A 17,516-nucleotide genomic window follows, 5' to 3' on the forward strand; every position below is an offset into this window, starting at 1 on the left:
TTTAATAACCTATCTGTGGCCAAAATATGATAAATTTATTCCTAACTGCTTGTCGACTGAGATTTCCTGTCTCATTGCCGTATTTTTTCTATTCTTTCTGCAATTAACATTAGTAAATGATTCATGTCCTCTGAGGACGCATTACAACAATGCAGCTGTTAAAACTGAATGTAATTACTAATGAATTAGCTGCAACCACTAGCTTTTAAAGGCATTTGTTCTTCCATGATAACATTTGAAGATGACTGGCATTCCATCTTCAGATGCTTACATTTTTTTTAGCGTTGACACTGTTTCATTGCTAACGGCGTTGCACAATTCTGCAACGGGATTTTTTCAGACAGCTGTTGTACAGAATCGTAGAAGCAATGTTTTCGACATGTAAATAAATGTAATCATCTGAGGTAATAATAATAATAATAATGAGCGTATGGCACTGGTGGCTGGGAGACCCTCGCGGCGACTTGCGAGTGAATGAGGATGAAATGATGATGAAAGACGGACAACACCCAGTCATCTCGTGGCAGAGAACGCTACCGCAAGACCACGAGCCACGGACTGAGGACGACGTGAACATGAAATGAATGCACCCTCAAATGGTTCAAATGGCTCTGAGCACTATGGGACTAAACATCTATTGTCATCAGTCCCCTAGAACTTAGAACTACTTAAACCTAACTAACCTAAGGACAGCACACAACACCCAGTCATCACAATGCACCCCTAAAAGAGAGTGATTTGAAGCTCAAATTGTTGACGTGGCATGCTGGAAAATGAGTGCCATTCATATCCGTGCATTACCCCATAAACATTAGTTATGGTCTCGGGAGAGCTGCTGTCACGCTACGTGGTGAGCCAGCCTGTGAGCTGAAGTAACTGAGTCAAGTACGTGGGTCACCAAACGTTGCCCATGCTTGTGTTAGATAGAGGTTTCTGCCTTTAACAATCGTTTTCAGTCGCGTCACGTCAGCGTGGTCGCACTAATGAAAACATTTCGTGTATTCTGGAGGACTCAGAAACTGAATATGATAATGTTACCGGATTCTAGCGGTGATTTTCTGCCAGAGAAGACTGAGGGTGAAATAAGGAAACTGGGAAGGAGTTAGTATATATGACCCTGTTTCAGTTCTTTTCACGGTGGTCCCAAGAATTAACTTGAGTAGCAGTGAAAATGATAGCTCGAGACGGAACGGATGGACATTGGCTATCGTGCTGTCACTTGGACTGCTTTGAGCGTCCCGAAAGGGAGAGGATGGCGCACTGCTCATACCTATCACCGAGTGGAAGAATCCGCCTTCAGTGCATTCTGACTCTTTTTTGATGAAACTAAAGAATGCACAGAATAAAATGCTCAGAATGAAATGAGAAACACCATATCGTTGACAATGATTGGGATCATGTATGCCAGAGGTGCTTTTTGTACTACACGTGTTTTCCAGGATGATCTTTTGTCACGTTCCTCGGGTGCTTCATTTCATAGGGGATAAAAAGACAAGAGACACATTCAGCGAACTTACCAGAGTTCTCTGTTTCTATAACAAGTCATCCGAAACAAAACTTATTCCTAGTGAGAAGTTCGTTCTTATTTCTGAAATTTCGATAAAGTTGGTGCCAAACTGCCTCCATTGTTACCGCTAAGATGGGAACATTACCACTGGTGTGCCTTTATTTCCGAGCAAAGCAAAGTGCAGGTGCACTCAGGTTCTGTAAAAGGAACTTTTCAAATACGGACTCAAGCTTTAGACAGCTGCAGACGTGAAATCCAATACGTTTAAAATGCTTTTTCGAACGTTAGTATGGTGGAAGGCCGACCAAACAACTAGCCGTTGGGGCAATATGTCGTTCTTCACCTCATGGAGCCATTAATAAACCAAGGAAGGAACGTGACAACATCACATCCATTCAGATTGCCAAGAACCTACAACAGAGGAAAACGGCGTTAGTGAGAACAATGTATAGGATTTGCAGAGAAATCTACAACCGTGCAAAGAGGAGCAATTTTCACCCTGATGCCACCACCACTTTGAAAAATACTGATAAGGCAGAGAGAACCGTGATTCAGTGTACCAAGAGCAAAAAAATTAGACTCGCATTGTTCACAGCACATTACATCCTGGAATATCAGTGAGCAATTAATGATCCTGGTAACCAAAAGCTCGTCATAACTGAGCTGGTACACGAATCACGAAGTGGATTCTTTTTTTGTGTGTCTTTCTTCAGTCTTTTGATTGGTTTGATGCAGCCTACAATGATTTTCTCCCCAGTGCCTACCATTTCATCTCAGAGAAGCAATTACATCCTACTTCCTCTGTTATTTAGTTCATAAATTCCAACATCTACCGAACCCTACAAAATTTACCCTCTACAGCTCGAATTAGCACCATGGAAATCATTTTCACATGTTTTAACACATGTCCTATCATCCTGCCTCTTCTTCTTGTCAGTGTTCTCCACATATTCCTTTTCTCTCGAATTCTGCGGAGAACCTCTTCATTTCTTACATAGTCAATCTAAATGTCAACACTCCACTCTAGAACCACATCTCAAATGCTACGTTTCTCTTGTGTTCAGAAGGCAAATATTTGATATTACTAGACTTCTCATATTCAGGAATGCTCTTTTTGCCAGTGCTACCTTGGTAGGAGAGTTCCTTAGCTACGTCTACTTTGTGATCCTCAGTTCTGATATTCAGTTTCTCGCTGTTATCATTTCTACTACTCCCAAATACTTTTGTCTTTCTTCGCTTTACTGTCAATCCATATTCTGTTATCATCACACAGTTCACTCCATGTAACACATCCTGTAACTGTTCCTCACATTCACTAAGGATAGTTATGTCATCAGCAAATCTTATCATTGAAATCTTTTAACCTCTAATTTTAATCCCACTCTTGAACCTTTCTTTCATTTCCGTCATTGCTTCTTCGATGAATAGATTGAACTGTAGGACCAAAGGATTACATCCCTGGCTTACACCCATCTTAATCCAAGCACTTCGTTGCCTTCTAGTCTTATGTTCCCCCTTGCATTTTGTACATATTGCACCATTGAGTGTCTTTCCCTTTTGCTTACCCCTGTTTTGCTCAGTATTACGAATATCTTGCATCATTTTACATTACCGAACGCTTTTTCTAGATCAGTAGATCCTACGAGCGTATCTAGATTTTACTTCACAAATTTTCCAAATTCTGATGGAATTTTATCTATCCCTTCTGCCTTATTTGAATAAAAGTAATCCAGAGCTCTTCTAAATTTTGACTGTTCCTACTTCTATCGCGTCATCACACAAGTCTTCCCTCTCTGAGACTTTCAATGTACGCTTTCCACCCATCCACTCTCTCTTCTGTATTTAAGAGTGGAATTACCGTTGGATCTTAATGTCGTCGCCCTTGTTTCTAATTTCACCGAAAGTTGTTTTGGCATTTTTATGTGCTGAGGCAGTCTTCAGAGTTCTTCACTTTTCTCATGTGGCCATTTCGCTTTAGTTTCCCAGCACTTCCAATTTTTTTCTCTCTCAGGTGACTTGTTGAAGTGTATTTATGAGCTTCCCTGAACATTTGGTGTTACTTCCGTCTTTCGCCGATCACATGAAGTATTTCTACCGGTACCCCTGGTTCCTTCGCAGTTACCTTCCTTGTATGTATGTTTCTCTTTCCAAATTCTCAGTGCGCCCGTTTCTGTAACATGCATTCCTCCTTAACTGAACTGCCCACTAAGTTATTCATTATTGCGGTAATTTAAGCCTCAGAGAACTTCAAGCCTATCTCTTCATGTCTTTGTACGTCCGTATCCCACGTATTTCGGCATTGATTCTTCCTGAGTAATCTCTTAAACTTCACCCCATTCTTTATCATTACAAAATTTTGATCTGAGTCTATGTCTACATGTTGGTCCGCCATAAAATCAAATATCCGATTTCGGTATCTCTGCCTGACCCTGATGTAATCCAAGTGGTATTTTCCCGTAACGCCAGAACTTTTCCAAGTATACCTTTTCTCCTGCGATTCTTGCACAGAGTATTCGCCTACGTATTTGCTACTGGTAGCTGAAATATATTGCGCAACTCCATTAGTCTTTCTCCTCTCTCATTCCTGCTTCCAAGCGCCTTAGTCTCCCTACATCTTTCTTCTAGTCCTTCCCCTGCAACCCCAATCTACTCTTCTGTGACTGTTCGATTTTCATCTCTCTCTTCATCCTTTGCTTGCGACGTCGTCACGTACACCTAAACTACTGTTTGTTCGCTGTCGATTCTGATGACAGCAAACCTATCACTGAGCTGTGAACGCTAACTCACTCTCTGCCCTACCTTCCTATTCACAACGAATCCTACTACCGTTATTACATCTGTTGCTGTTGTCGACATTACCTCATACTCGACGGAGTAGAAATTCTCGTCTTCACTTCATTGCCCCTGTCATATCTAGACTGAACCTTCTTATCTCCCATTCCAGATTTTCTCTCTTCCGTACTATGTTCAAACTTTTGACACTGCACGAGCCGACCGCAGAGCCCTACCCAATCGTCAGTTATTCATTATTTTTTTCGTGGTTACCTCTCCTTTGGCTGTCCCCTCCCGGAGATACGAATGCGGGACTAGTCCGGCATCTTTTTCCAATGTAGAGATGATCATAAACTGTTTTGAACTATAGGCCACATGTCCTGTGAATACATGTTACATATCTGTAATGTAGATGTTTCCATTGCCTTTTGCATCCCAATGCCGTTGATCATTGCTGAGTCTTCCGTCGCTTCGAGGCAGTTTTCCATTCCAAATGCGAGAGAGTGCCCTGAACCTCTGTCCGCTTCTCCGCCTTTCTTGGCAAGGCCGTTGGCATACCGAGGGTGATTTCTTACGTTGGAAATCTTTGGTCGCCATTGATGCATTGGGAAGTACGAGCAATTAAAAGCGAGACAGAAACAAGAAACCCAACTCAACGGAGAAGCAGCTGTAGGAACTGTGAAATAAAAAAAAAAGCCAAAGAAGTTCCAAATTCAATTGTGAAAGTAAAGGTTAAAGTCTGATTTCAATAATTAGAAAGAAACAAGTGGAATAAATTAAATATTTTATTGGAACTTTAGAAATAGGTGACATTTGGGGGAAGACATGCAAAACTTTGTGGCAAAGCAGTTGTTTAAATGTGTTGGGGCTTCGATGTAAGGCTTCGAGTAAATTGCGTACGTGACATATAAATGAATGTAAATTATTATAGATCTTACTATAACCATGTAGTAGATTTATAACGGTAATATCATTCATGGTCGAAGAGCACCTTCACCCTGTTCCAGTGGTATCACTTTTTCCACTGTTCTAATCTTAATATTACATTATACCTGTTTAGGGAAACAAATAGATGACCGTTATCACTAGTGAACTGTGCTTATGTTCAGGCTGTAAAGCTTTCTTGTCACTAATTTTGCTTCTTACCCATATTGTCCTCCTATCTGCGGGATCGATGCGATCATTCAGGCCCAGCTGACATTTTTCAAACATCCACCTTCCTGATTTCGGCGATAATCACATTCATTATGATTACGTTTACCAGTGATAACTGTTTTTCCTGTGAATTGTCTGCTACATCAGTTCATCCGCCATTCCCCAGAACCCACCTTATTGGCTGTCCTGTGCGCGCCCTCCAGTTATTTCAGCGCAGCTCACTTACTCTGTTTCTGAAACGACGAGGTTGCTTGCGCAAGGGCACAAATAAGGTAGTTTATAGGGGAGGTGGAGATGTTAGACATGGAGATATGAGGAACTTGTAATATTCTGCAGGACGAATGGCGACTTTTAAGTTGCCATAAAAAAGTTTCCCTTTCGACCCTGTAAAAAACCTGCGCAATATCAACTTTTAAATCATTTTCTTTCCATGAGAGTTACTGAATAGGGGGGTGGGGGTGGGGGGAGGCGGAGGACACACATCCCTCTCTTGCCCCAGAGCACTAGCGCCCTTGTGCCTGTGGTAGTACACCCTGCGTTTAAAATCAACAAATGTATCACAGTCTTTTACAGAAACGGCGTAAAACAAAGCTGTAGTAATCATTCACGCAGTTTTCTTGCCGTATACCATTTATGTAATTACCAATACAGTTAGAGGAAAGAGTGGCACTTACTCAACTGTAGGCCTCTAAGATCTCGTATTTAGTGGGTAGCCAATCAAAAATTTCTAAAGAAAAATAATTCCTCATTTCTGAATATGAAGCAGTTATCCAACAGGGTTCAAATGGTTCAAATGGTTCTGAGCACTATGGGAATCAACTTCTGAGGTCATTAGTCTGTTAAACCTAACTAACCTAAGGACATCACACACATCCATGCCCGAGGCAGGATTCGAACCTGCGACCGTAGCGGTCTCACGGTTCCAGACTGCAGGTCCTAGAACCGCACGGCCACTTCGGCCGGCTCCAACAGGGTTCCGAGAGCTCTTATATGGAATTTCTTGAAGTGTCGCTAGTCAGACTTTATGTAGATCTATACGGAGACTTGATGCACATTTGACCATTAAACAATTAAAACATGTTTGTTCTCTGCTGAGTACATTACAGGTCAAGGAGACTGTCGCCTCAGTCCCCTGCTCGTTGCAGGGTATCTTGACTGCATAGTGAGGGCATATGATAGAAAACTAAAGAAACTAATAATCGAAAATTATGATGTGGGGTCACTAGAAACGCAAACAAGGTCGGAATTTTTCGACTATGTGGAAGGAAATCGGCCGTGTCCTTTCAATGGGACGATCCCGGTGTGTACCTTGACCGATTTGAGGATATCACTACTACTACTATTCCGAACAGGTGTCGACTCAACGGTACTGACCCACCCCCGCTTCATCCTCAGCCTATTGGTGTCACTGGATGCAGACATGGATGGACATGTGGTCAGCGCACCGCTCTTCCGCGGTTCTCAAATTTTGTGACCGGAGCCGCTACTTCTCCGTCAAGTAGCTCCTCAATCTGCCTCACAAGCTCTGAGTGCACCTCCGTTGCCAACAGTGCTCGGCAGGCCAGTCGGTCATCCATCCAGGTTCTAGCCAAGCCCAACAGTGCTTAACTTCGGTGAACTGACGGGAACTGGGGCTACCACTGGGGCTTGAGGATAACATAGGAAACATAGGAAACCTACATCTGGATTGCCAGAGACGGGTTCGAACCGTCGTCCTTCCGAATGCAGGGTTCGACTAAACAAAAACACTAATAATAAACTACAAGGAAGAAAGTCACACGTGAGGAAAAGGTACTACGAGAGATTTATAAATGTAAGTATTTGGGGTGTGTAATCAGTACATCTGAGTGAGTGGAAAAAGTAATTAGGGATACAGAAGAGGCAACGGGCCGTCTTTGTAATGCAGTCAGCTGAACTCCTTTCGACAACAAAGAGATACTGAGGCGGTAAAGGTAGCGACATTGAACAAAGGCAGCCACTCTCGGGAAATGAGTAACGTCAGTTCCAGAATGTAGAAAACATGAGGAAAACGGAAAAGAACAGTACCAGTGAAAGGATCTGAAAGAGAGTCATTTGAAAAAATTTAGTTCTAAAGCATCTGGCAAATACGTCCAAGATCAACAGCTAAAGAAGTTTGGATGTATCCATGGAATGTTGGAAGATTACCTGCAAGGCTTAATGAAGCATGTAGCGGGATATGGCGAGGGAGGACAAGGGCGAATGAAAGGCATGAGAAAGTAATGATAGTAAGCATACCTGATGATAATGGTCTGTGAAGAAGAAATAAAACTTGGGGTCCCGAAAAAACCTACTCCTTTTTCGCGTTTGTTCGAGACACAGTATCTGTCCTGCATGATTCGACGCGCCATATTTTCATTTCAGCCGTTCATGATGCTTTAATAATCTGCTCATAGGAACTGCCTTTGAACCAAATTGAACGTTTAAGTAAGTTGTAATCCATACACGATCTTCATTTCATTCCGGAATTGCTAAAAGTCGTTTAACTGTTAAACCTTGAAACTTCCTGGCAGATTAAAACTGTGTACCGGACAGAGACTCTAACTCGGAACCAGTGCCTTTCGCGGGCAAGTGCTCTACCATCTGAGCTACCCAAGCACGACTCACACCCCGTCCTCACAGCTCTACCTCTGCCAGCATCTCGTCCCCTACGTTCCAAACTTCACAGAAGCTCTTCTGCGAACCCTGCAGAACTAGCACTGCTGGAAGAAAGGATATTGCGGAGACATGGCTTAACCACAGCCTGGAGGATGTTTCCAGAATGAGATTTTCACTCTGCAGTGGTGTCTGCGCTGAATCTTTCTGCTGAGCACTTGCCCGTGAAGGCAAAGGTCCCAAGTTCGAGTCTCGGTCCGGTACACAGTTTTAATCTGCCAGGCAGTTTCATATCAACGCACACTCCGCTGCAGAGTGAAAATCTCATTCTGTAAAACCTTGTTTGAACCGGTTCTTTCCATTGTCTCGCTGCTTTTCCCACTCTGCCAGATGCGCCAGTGGTGAGGCTGCAGCTGGGGAACTCCCTGAATCCTGACGACATAAAGGAGAACGACGACGTCTACTTCGAGTGTTCCATCCGCGCCAACCCCAAGGAGCACAGGATAGCGTGGCTGCATGACGTAAGTACCCAGCTGCCTTCTAAAAGTGTATGAATAGCTTCTGCTTCTGTAGGTTAATGAAACACCTTATCTACATTCTTGATATGTTTTTAGATTAATAGAATGAAACCAAATTAAGTAAAACTCTTTTCCTCTATCTAGCTAAAATACAAATATCTTTTCACTAAAAATTCACAGTTTAACTACAGTGAGATTTCGATGGCGCAACTAAAACGCCAGTTACGTAAACTGAAGTCGAAGGCTAGAAGTAGAAGCAAAGTTTTAATTTCGGTCGTCACTAGTGCTTGTGCTTTTAAGTAAGGGGGGCTTCAACTGCTACTTTTTCGAGTCTGACAGATTGAAGGTTGACAACCGTGAGACGTACATTATGATGTGACGAATACACCGTGCTTGCAGTGAGATACTGGTGCCTTAATATGCTCCATAGTACAGAATTACCTGGGCTATTCAGTGTCGTGGTGGCGGTATTAGTATAAGCGACGGTATAACATTGAAAATTCTGAAAATGTGGACGGTTTGATGAACAGTAAACATTCTTAAAGATGCTGTTGACTGCTTGTGTGTGTGTGTGTGTGTGTGTGTGTGTGTGTGTTTGGTCAAGGTTACTGAAAAGAAGGACGAACAAAGGCTATCAACCAACTATTGGAGAGAATCAAATGATTTAAGTTTTGCATTGATCACGGTCTTGAAAGAAGCACGTGAGTTCGAGAAGGGTCTGTGAAGCAACCTCTACACCGTAAAATTACGCTTTCAAAAGTTAATGGAGAAGGATGTGTTGACTTATTTTTTGTATTAATGGTTTCTTCCGCGAAGAATTGCTGCTAACAACATGAAATTAAAAAAAAATTTCAACGCACACTGTTAATACACTTACTAACTGGAATCCAAAGACTCGTCAGGGCTCTTCCTCCCCTTGTGGTTTGCGCAAATGCATCTTCAGATTCACCGCTCACCTCCCTTATCAGGCGTACTTTTGGACCACATCACTGTGTGGGTGCAGCACATTAATTGTGTGATGACGCAAACCTTATGTGAGGATGGAAAGGAACAAGTGTATCATTTTGCAAATGAGAACCATTATTTCCGAATTTCATCTATCGGTAGTCCGCTGACGACGAAAACAGACGGGTATAGGCTTCTGGTAATTCCTGTTTTGAACAACAAATACTTTCACAAGATGATGAAGCTACAGAAAGTATGACCTCTTTGACAAACTAAGATGGACTTACGGACAGGTTGAAATTTTTAATCTTGTACGATCCTAACAAAACCTTTCGGCAGCGAAATTACTTCTTCACACATTGTGTCGTAGTATCATTTACCAGCTGACACAACACATGATTTCATAACTGATATGTTAATGAATTGTTCACATGATCCTGTTTAGAATATTTTCCTGCAATCTGTTCACTCAGTGATATCCTAAAGCAGTTTTCTGTACGCTTATTATTGCAGATCTGAAGATGCTTGTATAAACAGCTGCAACTAGTCGTCATTTAATATGGTTTTATTTGCGATCTTGACCTTTAAAATATTTTGAGAAAAATACTTCTCTAACAACTTTCGAAAATCAAGTTTCATAATTCTGTTAAGCAATGTAACATAGTATTGTTCAGAATGAGATTCTCACTCTGCAGCGGAGTGTGCGCTGATATGAAACTTCCTGGCAGATTAAAACTGTGTGCTCGACCGAGACTCGAACTCGGGACCTTTGCCTTTCGCGGGAAAGTGCTCTACCATCTGAGCTACCGAAGCACGACTCACGCCCGGTACTCACAGCTTTACTTCTGCCAGTATCTCGTCTCCTACCTTCCAAACTTTACAGAAACTCTCCTGCGAACCTTGCAGAACTAGCACTCCTGAAAGAAAGGATATTGCGGAGACACGGCTTAGCCACAGCCTGGGGGATGTTTCCAGAATGAGATTCTCACTCTGCAGCGGAGTGTGCGCTGGTATGAAACTTCCTGGCAGATTAAAACTGTGTGCCCGACCGAGACTCGAACTCGGGACCTTTGCCTTTCGCGGGCAATTGCTCTACCATCTGAGCTACCGCAGGAGTGCTTCTGTAAAGTTTGGAAGGTAGGAGACGAGATACTGGCAGAAGTAAAGCTGTGAGTACCGGCCGTGAGTCGTGCTTCGGTAGCTCAGATGGTAGAGCACTTGCCCGCGAAAGGCAAAGGTCCCGAGTTCGAGTCTCGGTCGGGCACACAGTTTTAATCTGCCAGGAAGTTTCATAGTATTGTTCACTTGATAAGAAGTCAGCCAATCGCGAACTGACCGTCCTCCCTCCTGGATGAGAACGTGGCAGCAGTTGCCCCTATGTGAAGAGGATAAGCGCCAAGCCCGAATGGTGCCAGCCCACTTCGATAGCAGCTTCAACGTTAGCCACTTCGTTAGCTACCTCCATGTAGCACAGACTTTTGTTCGTGTAGTCTGAAGAAGACTGATTTTTTATGTCGCCCTTTGCTTGCGACATATATCCAAGTTAAATAATTGTAATTATCTTTTGTAATAAAACTCATTAATAGGAGTTGTTTGTTGGTGTAGTGAACCGAGCATACTGGATTCCTAGACACAACACCTTCAACATGGAGCATAACACCAACTGGATGGAATGACTTCCATATTCTCCTGATCTTCACTGCATCGATAATGTACAGAGCATGCTACAAGGAGCGGTTTGAAATTGTCCTGTCACATCAGACACCTTACACGGCATCAAAGAGGTCGCTGCAGAGGAGTAGGACTATATCACCCGGGCTTACCTCGACAATTTCGTAACGAGTACACCTAATCGCATTCAAAATCGTCTCCAGCCACAACTCGGGCCAATAGGTTTATAAACAAAGTGTCATGCAATATGTTAGTGAGAGGAAACTGTAGTTCTTGCAGCGAAACCTTCGTAAGGTGTTCTTTTTTTCTTTTTTTTGATTGTGTTTATCAAGTGGAAGAGCGTTTATATTCTTTATATCTGTTATGTTATGACTGCACCCAAGAGGAAAAATCAGTTTTATTTCCAACTAGGTGTATGAGAAAAATAATGAGACTAATCATTTACCTATCAACTTTTTTTTTTCAAACAGCAATAATATCCCCCTCGAAGTAGTTCACTTCGGTAGCTATACTTTGGAGGAGTTGCTGTTCCCACTCTTGGTAGCAACGCCGGAATGCCTCAACTGGTAGAGCCTTTTCCATGTTTTCACATTCTTTTGAATATTCTCGAGAGCCCAAAATTGACTGACATCCTTGTAAGACATGTTTCAATTTAAGGAAGAGAAAAAAGTTGCGAGGACCGAGATAAGGTGAATAGGGATTTGGGGAGGGGGGGGGGGGGGACTGTAGAAGAACAGGAATGCCTTTTAAGATAAAAAATTCTGTGATGTAAGTGGTCGTGTGACATGGGGCATTGTCTTGATGCACCATCCACTTACCTGAAATGTCCGGTCTCACTCGATTCACCGTTTCCCTGTGCCTTCCAAGGACTTCTTTGTAAATTACTTGGTTTCCAGTTTGTCATGGAAGAAGAAATTCTTTATGCAGGATACCCGTACTGTTAAAAAATCAAACCAGCTTTGTTTTTTAATTTCGAGGTCTTCCTGGGTGATGTCCACCTTGATCGTGTTTTCGGCCACTCAAAAATTATTTGCGCCGCCCAAAAACTTCTCCCATTGATGAGAAATGTTCCCCAAAGGCCTGTTTGAACTTTTGAAAGGTTGCACTCTCAAATTCGCCACGTTTAACATGAAACGTGATGGAAAACGGTGCTCTAAATTCCGCTGTTCCATTTTCGCACAACAAATACATAACTTCACTGACGGCGCTCTCAAAAATCGCGTTATGCGTTTATGGAGCTGAAACTCGGTCTGATCTTCTGGAAGGAATGAACACAACAGTCTGCACAAACAGAACAATACAGCGTTGCCAGGTCGCTCGCAGTGTTGCCAGTTTCATTACTTTTCTCACACACCTCGTATTATGTGCATTACTGACAAGAAAGAAATGTGCAACGTTTATTTTAACCACTTTCTATCGAATATTTAAATAAAATGCTTCCGGTTCCACTACAGTCCTATCTTTCCCTGAATAACAAGCGCCTAACGCCCCGTGGCTCCACATGTACCCTGGTAACGGCGCGCACTTGTGTGTAACGAGGCGTGCGTGTTGCGTGTGTCGTGCAGGGCGCGCCGGTGGTGCAGAACATGTCGGCGGGCGTGATCCTCAGCACGGACAGCCTGGTGCTGCAGGGCGTGACACGACACCACGCCGGCAGCTACACCTGCGTCGCCGCCAACGAGCGCGGCGAGACCGCCAGCCGCCCGGTCTTCCTCAGGGTGCGATGTGAGTACCGCTCCAACTTGCTCCTCTTCATCGTTACGAGGTCCAGTCATGACGTAACGTCTCCTATTTTATTATTTTTATCGTACAAGAAAAGTAAATCCCTTATACATATTATTTATTTATTTATTTATTCTTGTCAGAAGCATTTACGATGCATAAAATAACGTACAATATTTACATGTCGTGTGTATATGTATTTACAATACAATTATTTACACTTTTGCCACCAAAAAAGTTAGCAACCTCTGTTGCATTTGGCGTTGCATGTAGCAGGTCTTCTGTTGTGCATGTTGCTGGACTTTGGATACACTGGAGCAGGTGGAAGATCGTCTGCGTTGCTCCACACTCAATGAGTGGCGGCTCCTCTAGGAAATCCTATTTAGTCAGATTGCTCTTACATTTCGTGACACCCGAGCGTAGTCTGTTGAGGGATCTGCACGTACTCCAACTCTCTGTGTATCCGGGTGGTAGTCTGTCGTTTGGTGTAAACCATCCCACAATACTGGTAAGCCTTGCACGCCATATTTCGATTCGGCGTTGCTGTGGTGCCCCAATTAGAGCCTCGGTAGATCTGCGGAAGGTCTTTCTGGACTTGAGCCATGGGTTTGCTGATTGATAGCCATATACGGGGTGAGCTTCAGAAGTTTCTGAGTTTTTAATTCTCAGTTTTTTCTGCTACCTCTCGGCGGATGCCGGAGGGTTGCAATTCCCGCGAGGCTGTACAGTTTATCCAGAGCAGTAGGCTTCGGGCACCCGGTCATGATACGACAAGTATCATTAAGAGCGAGATCTACTGTTTTGCATGGCAAGAACTGAACCACACTGGGCTTGAGTATTCTCCGGCAGAGAAGGGAAGAGGTTCTCACAGTGTTGGCGTGTGCTGCCCACGTTGTGCCTGTTAGCTTTCTGATGATATTTTTCCTGGCTGCCACTTTATGCTCGGTATTTAGGCAGTGCCTTTTACACTCCTGGAAATGGAAAAAAGAACACATTGACACCGGTGTGTCAGACCCACCATACTTGCTCCGGACACTGCGAGAGGGCTGTACAAGCAATGATCACACGCACGGCACAGCGGACACACCAGGAACAGCGGTGTTGGCCGTCGAATGGCGTTAGCTGCGCAGCATTTGTGCACCGCCGCCGTCAGTGTCAGCCAGTTTGCCGTGGCATACGGAGCTCCATCGCAGTCTTTAACACTGGTAGCATGCCGCGACAGCGTGGACGTGAACCGTATGTGCAGTTGACGGACTTTGAGCGAGGGCGTATAGTGGGCATGCGGGAGGCCGGGTGGACGTACCGCCGAATTGCTCAACACGTGGGGCGTGAGGTCTCCACAGTACATCGATGTTGTCGCCAGTGGTCGGCGGAAGGTGCACGTGTCCGTCGACCTGGGACCGGACCGCAGCGACGCACGGATGCACGCCAAGACCGTAGGATCCTACGCAGTGCCGTAGGGGACCGCACCGCCACTTCCCAGCAAATTAGGGACACTGTTGCTCCTGGGGTATCGGCGAGGACCATTCGCAACCGTCTCCATGAAGCTGGGCTACGGTCCCGCACACCGTTAGGCCGTCTTCCGCTCACGCCCCAACATCGTGCAGCCCGCCTCCAGTGGTGTCGCGACAGGCGTGAATGGAGAGACGAATGGAGACGTGTCGTCTTCAGCGATGAGAGACGCTTCTGCGTTGGTGCCAATGATGGTCGTATGCGTGTTTGGCGCCGTGCAGGTGAGCGCCACAATGAGGACTGCATACGACCGAGGCACACAGGGCCAACACCCGGCATCATGTTGTGGGGAGCGATCTCCTACACTGGCCGTACACCACTGGTGATCGTCTAGGGGACACTGAATAGTGCACGGTACATCCAAACCGTCAGCGAACCCATCGTTCTACCATTCCTAGACCGGCAAGGGAAGTTGCTGTTCCAACAGGACAATGCACGTCCGCATGTATCCCGTTCCACCCAACGTGCTCTAGAAGGGGTAAGTCATCTACCCTGGCCAGCAAGATCTCCGGATCTGTCCCCCATTAAGCATGTTTGGGACTGGATGAAGCGTCGTCTCACGCGGTCTGCACGTCCAGCACGAACGCTGGTCCAACTGAGGCGCCAGGTGGAAATGGCATGGCAAGCCGTTCCACAGGACTACATCCAGCATCTCTACGATTGTCTCCATGGGAGAATAGCAGCCTGCATTGCTGCGAAAGGTGGATATACACTGTACTAGTGCCGACATTGTGCATGCTCTGTTGCCTGTGTCTATGTGCCTGTGGTTCTGTCAGTGTGATCATGTGATGTATCTGACCCCAGGAATGTGTCAATAAAGTTTCCCCTTCCTGGGACAATGAATTCACGGTGTTCTTATTTCAATTTCCAGGAGTGTATATGTTAATGCACTGTCAAGGGTGATCCGTAGGTATTTGGGATACGTACAGTGTTCTACAGATGTTTCTTCCCAGGTGATATTGAGGGCTCTAGCTGCCTGCCGGTTTTTACGATGGAAAGAGCAAGTCTGTGTTTTTCTAGGATTTGGTCTCAACTGGTTTTTCCTGTAGTAAGCTGACAGTTTTCTCAGTGCTTTGGACAGTTTCTCTTCAATAGTTTCAAAGCAGCGGGCTTGGGCTGTGATAGCACAATAATCCGCATAGATGAAGCTCTGTGTTCCTCCAGGTAGTGGTTGATCATTTGTGTAGATGTTAAACAAAGCTGGAGCAAGCACACTTCCCTGGGGTAATCCGTTTTTTAGTGATCTCCATCCGCTTCTCTCGCCCTGGAAACCAACAAAAAATCTTCTATTTTCAGAGAGATTCCTTATGAAAAAGGTTACCTGGTAGTCTCTAGTGGCACTGTACAGCTTCATAAGAAGTCTTCTATGATTAACTGTATCATAAGCTGCTGTTGGAGCCATAAATACAGCTCCTGATTCCTGCAAGTGGTGCCCCTGCATAGATATCTGAAGCAGGTACTGAATTGAACATCAGCATTCCAGAATCACTTATGAGTTCAAACCTATAGATATAATGACAGCTACAACATTCACGACGGGGTAGCCCCACGGTCTGGGCGCCTTGCCACTGTTCGCGCGGCTACCCCCGTCGGAGGTTCGAGTCCTCTCTCGGGCATGGGTGTGTGTCTTGTCCCTAGCGAAAGTTAGTTTAAGTTAGCTTAAGTAGTGTGTAAGCCTAAGGACCGATGACCTCAGCAGTTTGGTCCCATAGGAACTTACCACAAACTTCCAAATTTCCAAACAACTTTCACTATTTATTTATCATTTTTCAGCGCAATCGCAACCTTTCTCCACAGGGTGTTTCTTCTTTGAAACAAGACCATGTATACGTGTGTGGTATAAATCGTGGATCTGCTTCCTCACCCATTGACACGCGGAATTTTTCAAGGTATCTGCATTTTCGACGGCCTTGTTGCAGTGGTAACACAAGTTCTCTGCAGCTCAACGAAATTACTCACTGTCGGGCTTGGCTAACGCTTGGATGGGTCACAGTCCGGGTCTGCCAAGAGCTATTGGCCGCTGGGGTGGACTCAGCATTTACGTGGCCAACAGAGGAGCTGCTTGACTGAAAAGTAGTATCAGGAGAAATAGTGACATCTGTCATGAAAACTGAGTGAGAGTGGTTTGCTGACTACATGCCGCTCTGTGCCTGCATCTGGTGACGATTAACCCTCCGTCGCTCGCGCGGATGACACTCGTCATCCACATGAATCTCCCGTTCAGTTTTGTCTCACGGGGCAGGATTGAGATCGCGCCATTTTCAGCACCTTTCTGTTAACTCTCCAGCAGCTACCTCCAATCATTGTTGGCTTTCAGTTTCGAAAGATACATTGTTTATGAAACTTTATTATAGTCTGGAGGACACCAGTCATCCACGCGAGCTCTGCTGCCACAATCTGAATCAAAGTAAGTCTGTATTACTTTATTGCTTTCTAGATTCAGTCGATCTTTCATGTGCGTAAATTTGGACTAATTGGAACTGACTGCAGTTACCTTTCCTGTTCCATAATATTCTCTTTATTTTTAGATTGTGGAAGAAATCTCAAAAGCAAAAGAACCTCTGACAGAGTTTAGTAGAGTTCCTAGTGTATGCTTGGTATAGTTCAATGGGCTGAGAGATGAAGATTCTCACAGTGATAGCGCTGACTCAGAGACTGACTGTGTTCATGAAAGCGGTCATGAATCAGAAACAGAAAAAGAAGTGCCACAGAATGATGAATATGAGTCACGGGAAGAAGTAACTCAAGAGGATGCATTTATTTTAGGGAAAGGTGGAATAACTAAATGGAGGAAAAACAAATATCCTACCATTGTTAGAAGCAAATCTTGTAATATTATTACGCATTTGCCTGGACCAAAACATCAAGCTCGTATAAAAAAAAGACAAAAACAGAGATTCTGAATGCGTTATTGGAAGAAAACATAATAAACATTATCGCAACAAGCACTAATATGTCCATCAGTGAAATTCGTGGTAACTTCTCTAGGGAAAGGGATGCTAAAGAAACAGATGCGATAGAGATCAGAGCTTTCATTGGTTTGTTATATCTGTGTGGATCTTTGAGATGTTCTAGGAAGAGTATCTCGAAATTCTGGGATA

At 44.3% G+C, this 17,516-nt stretch overlaps 1 protein-coding gene across 1 annotated transcript in view; it reads left to right on the forward strand.

Moving 5' to 3' along the window:
• LOC124796117 (hemicentin-2-like) overlaps positions 1-17,516 on the forward strand; it is a 790,202-nt gene that overhangs the window by 623,980 nt on the left and 148,706 nt on the right. The window contains exons 8-9 of the mRNA XM_047260206.1: positions 8,438-8,568; positions 12,747-12,906. Of these exons, the coding sequence (XP_047116162.1) occupies positions 8,438-8,568; positions 12,747-12,906 (291 nt within the window). The remainder of the gene's footprint in view (positions 1-8,437; positions 8,569-12,746; positions 12,907-17,516) is intronic.

The sequence above is a fragment of the Schistocerca piceifrons genome, chromosome 4 (genome assembly GCF_021461385.2).
Source record: "Schistocerca piceifrons isolate TAMUIC-IGC-003096 chromosome 4, iqSchPice1.1, whole genome shotgun sequence".
Taxonomy (NCBI): domain Eukaryota; kingdom Metazoa; phylum Arthropoda; class Insecta; order Orthoptera; family Acrididae; genus Schistocerca; species Schistocerca piceifrons.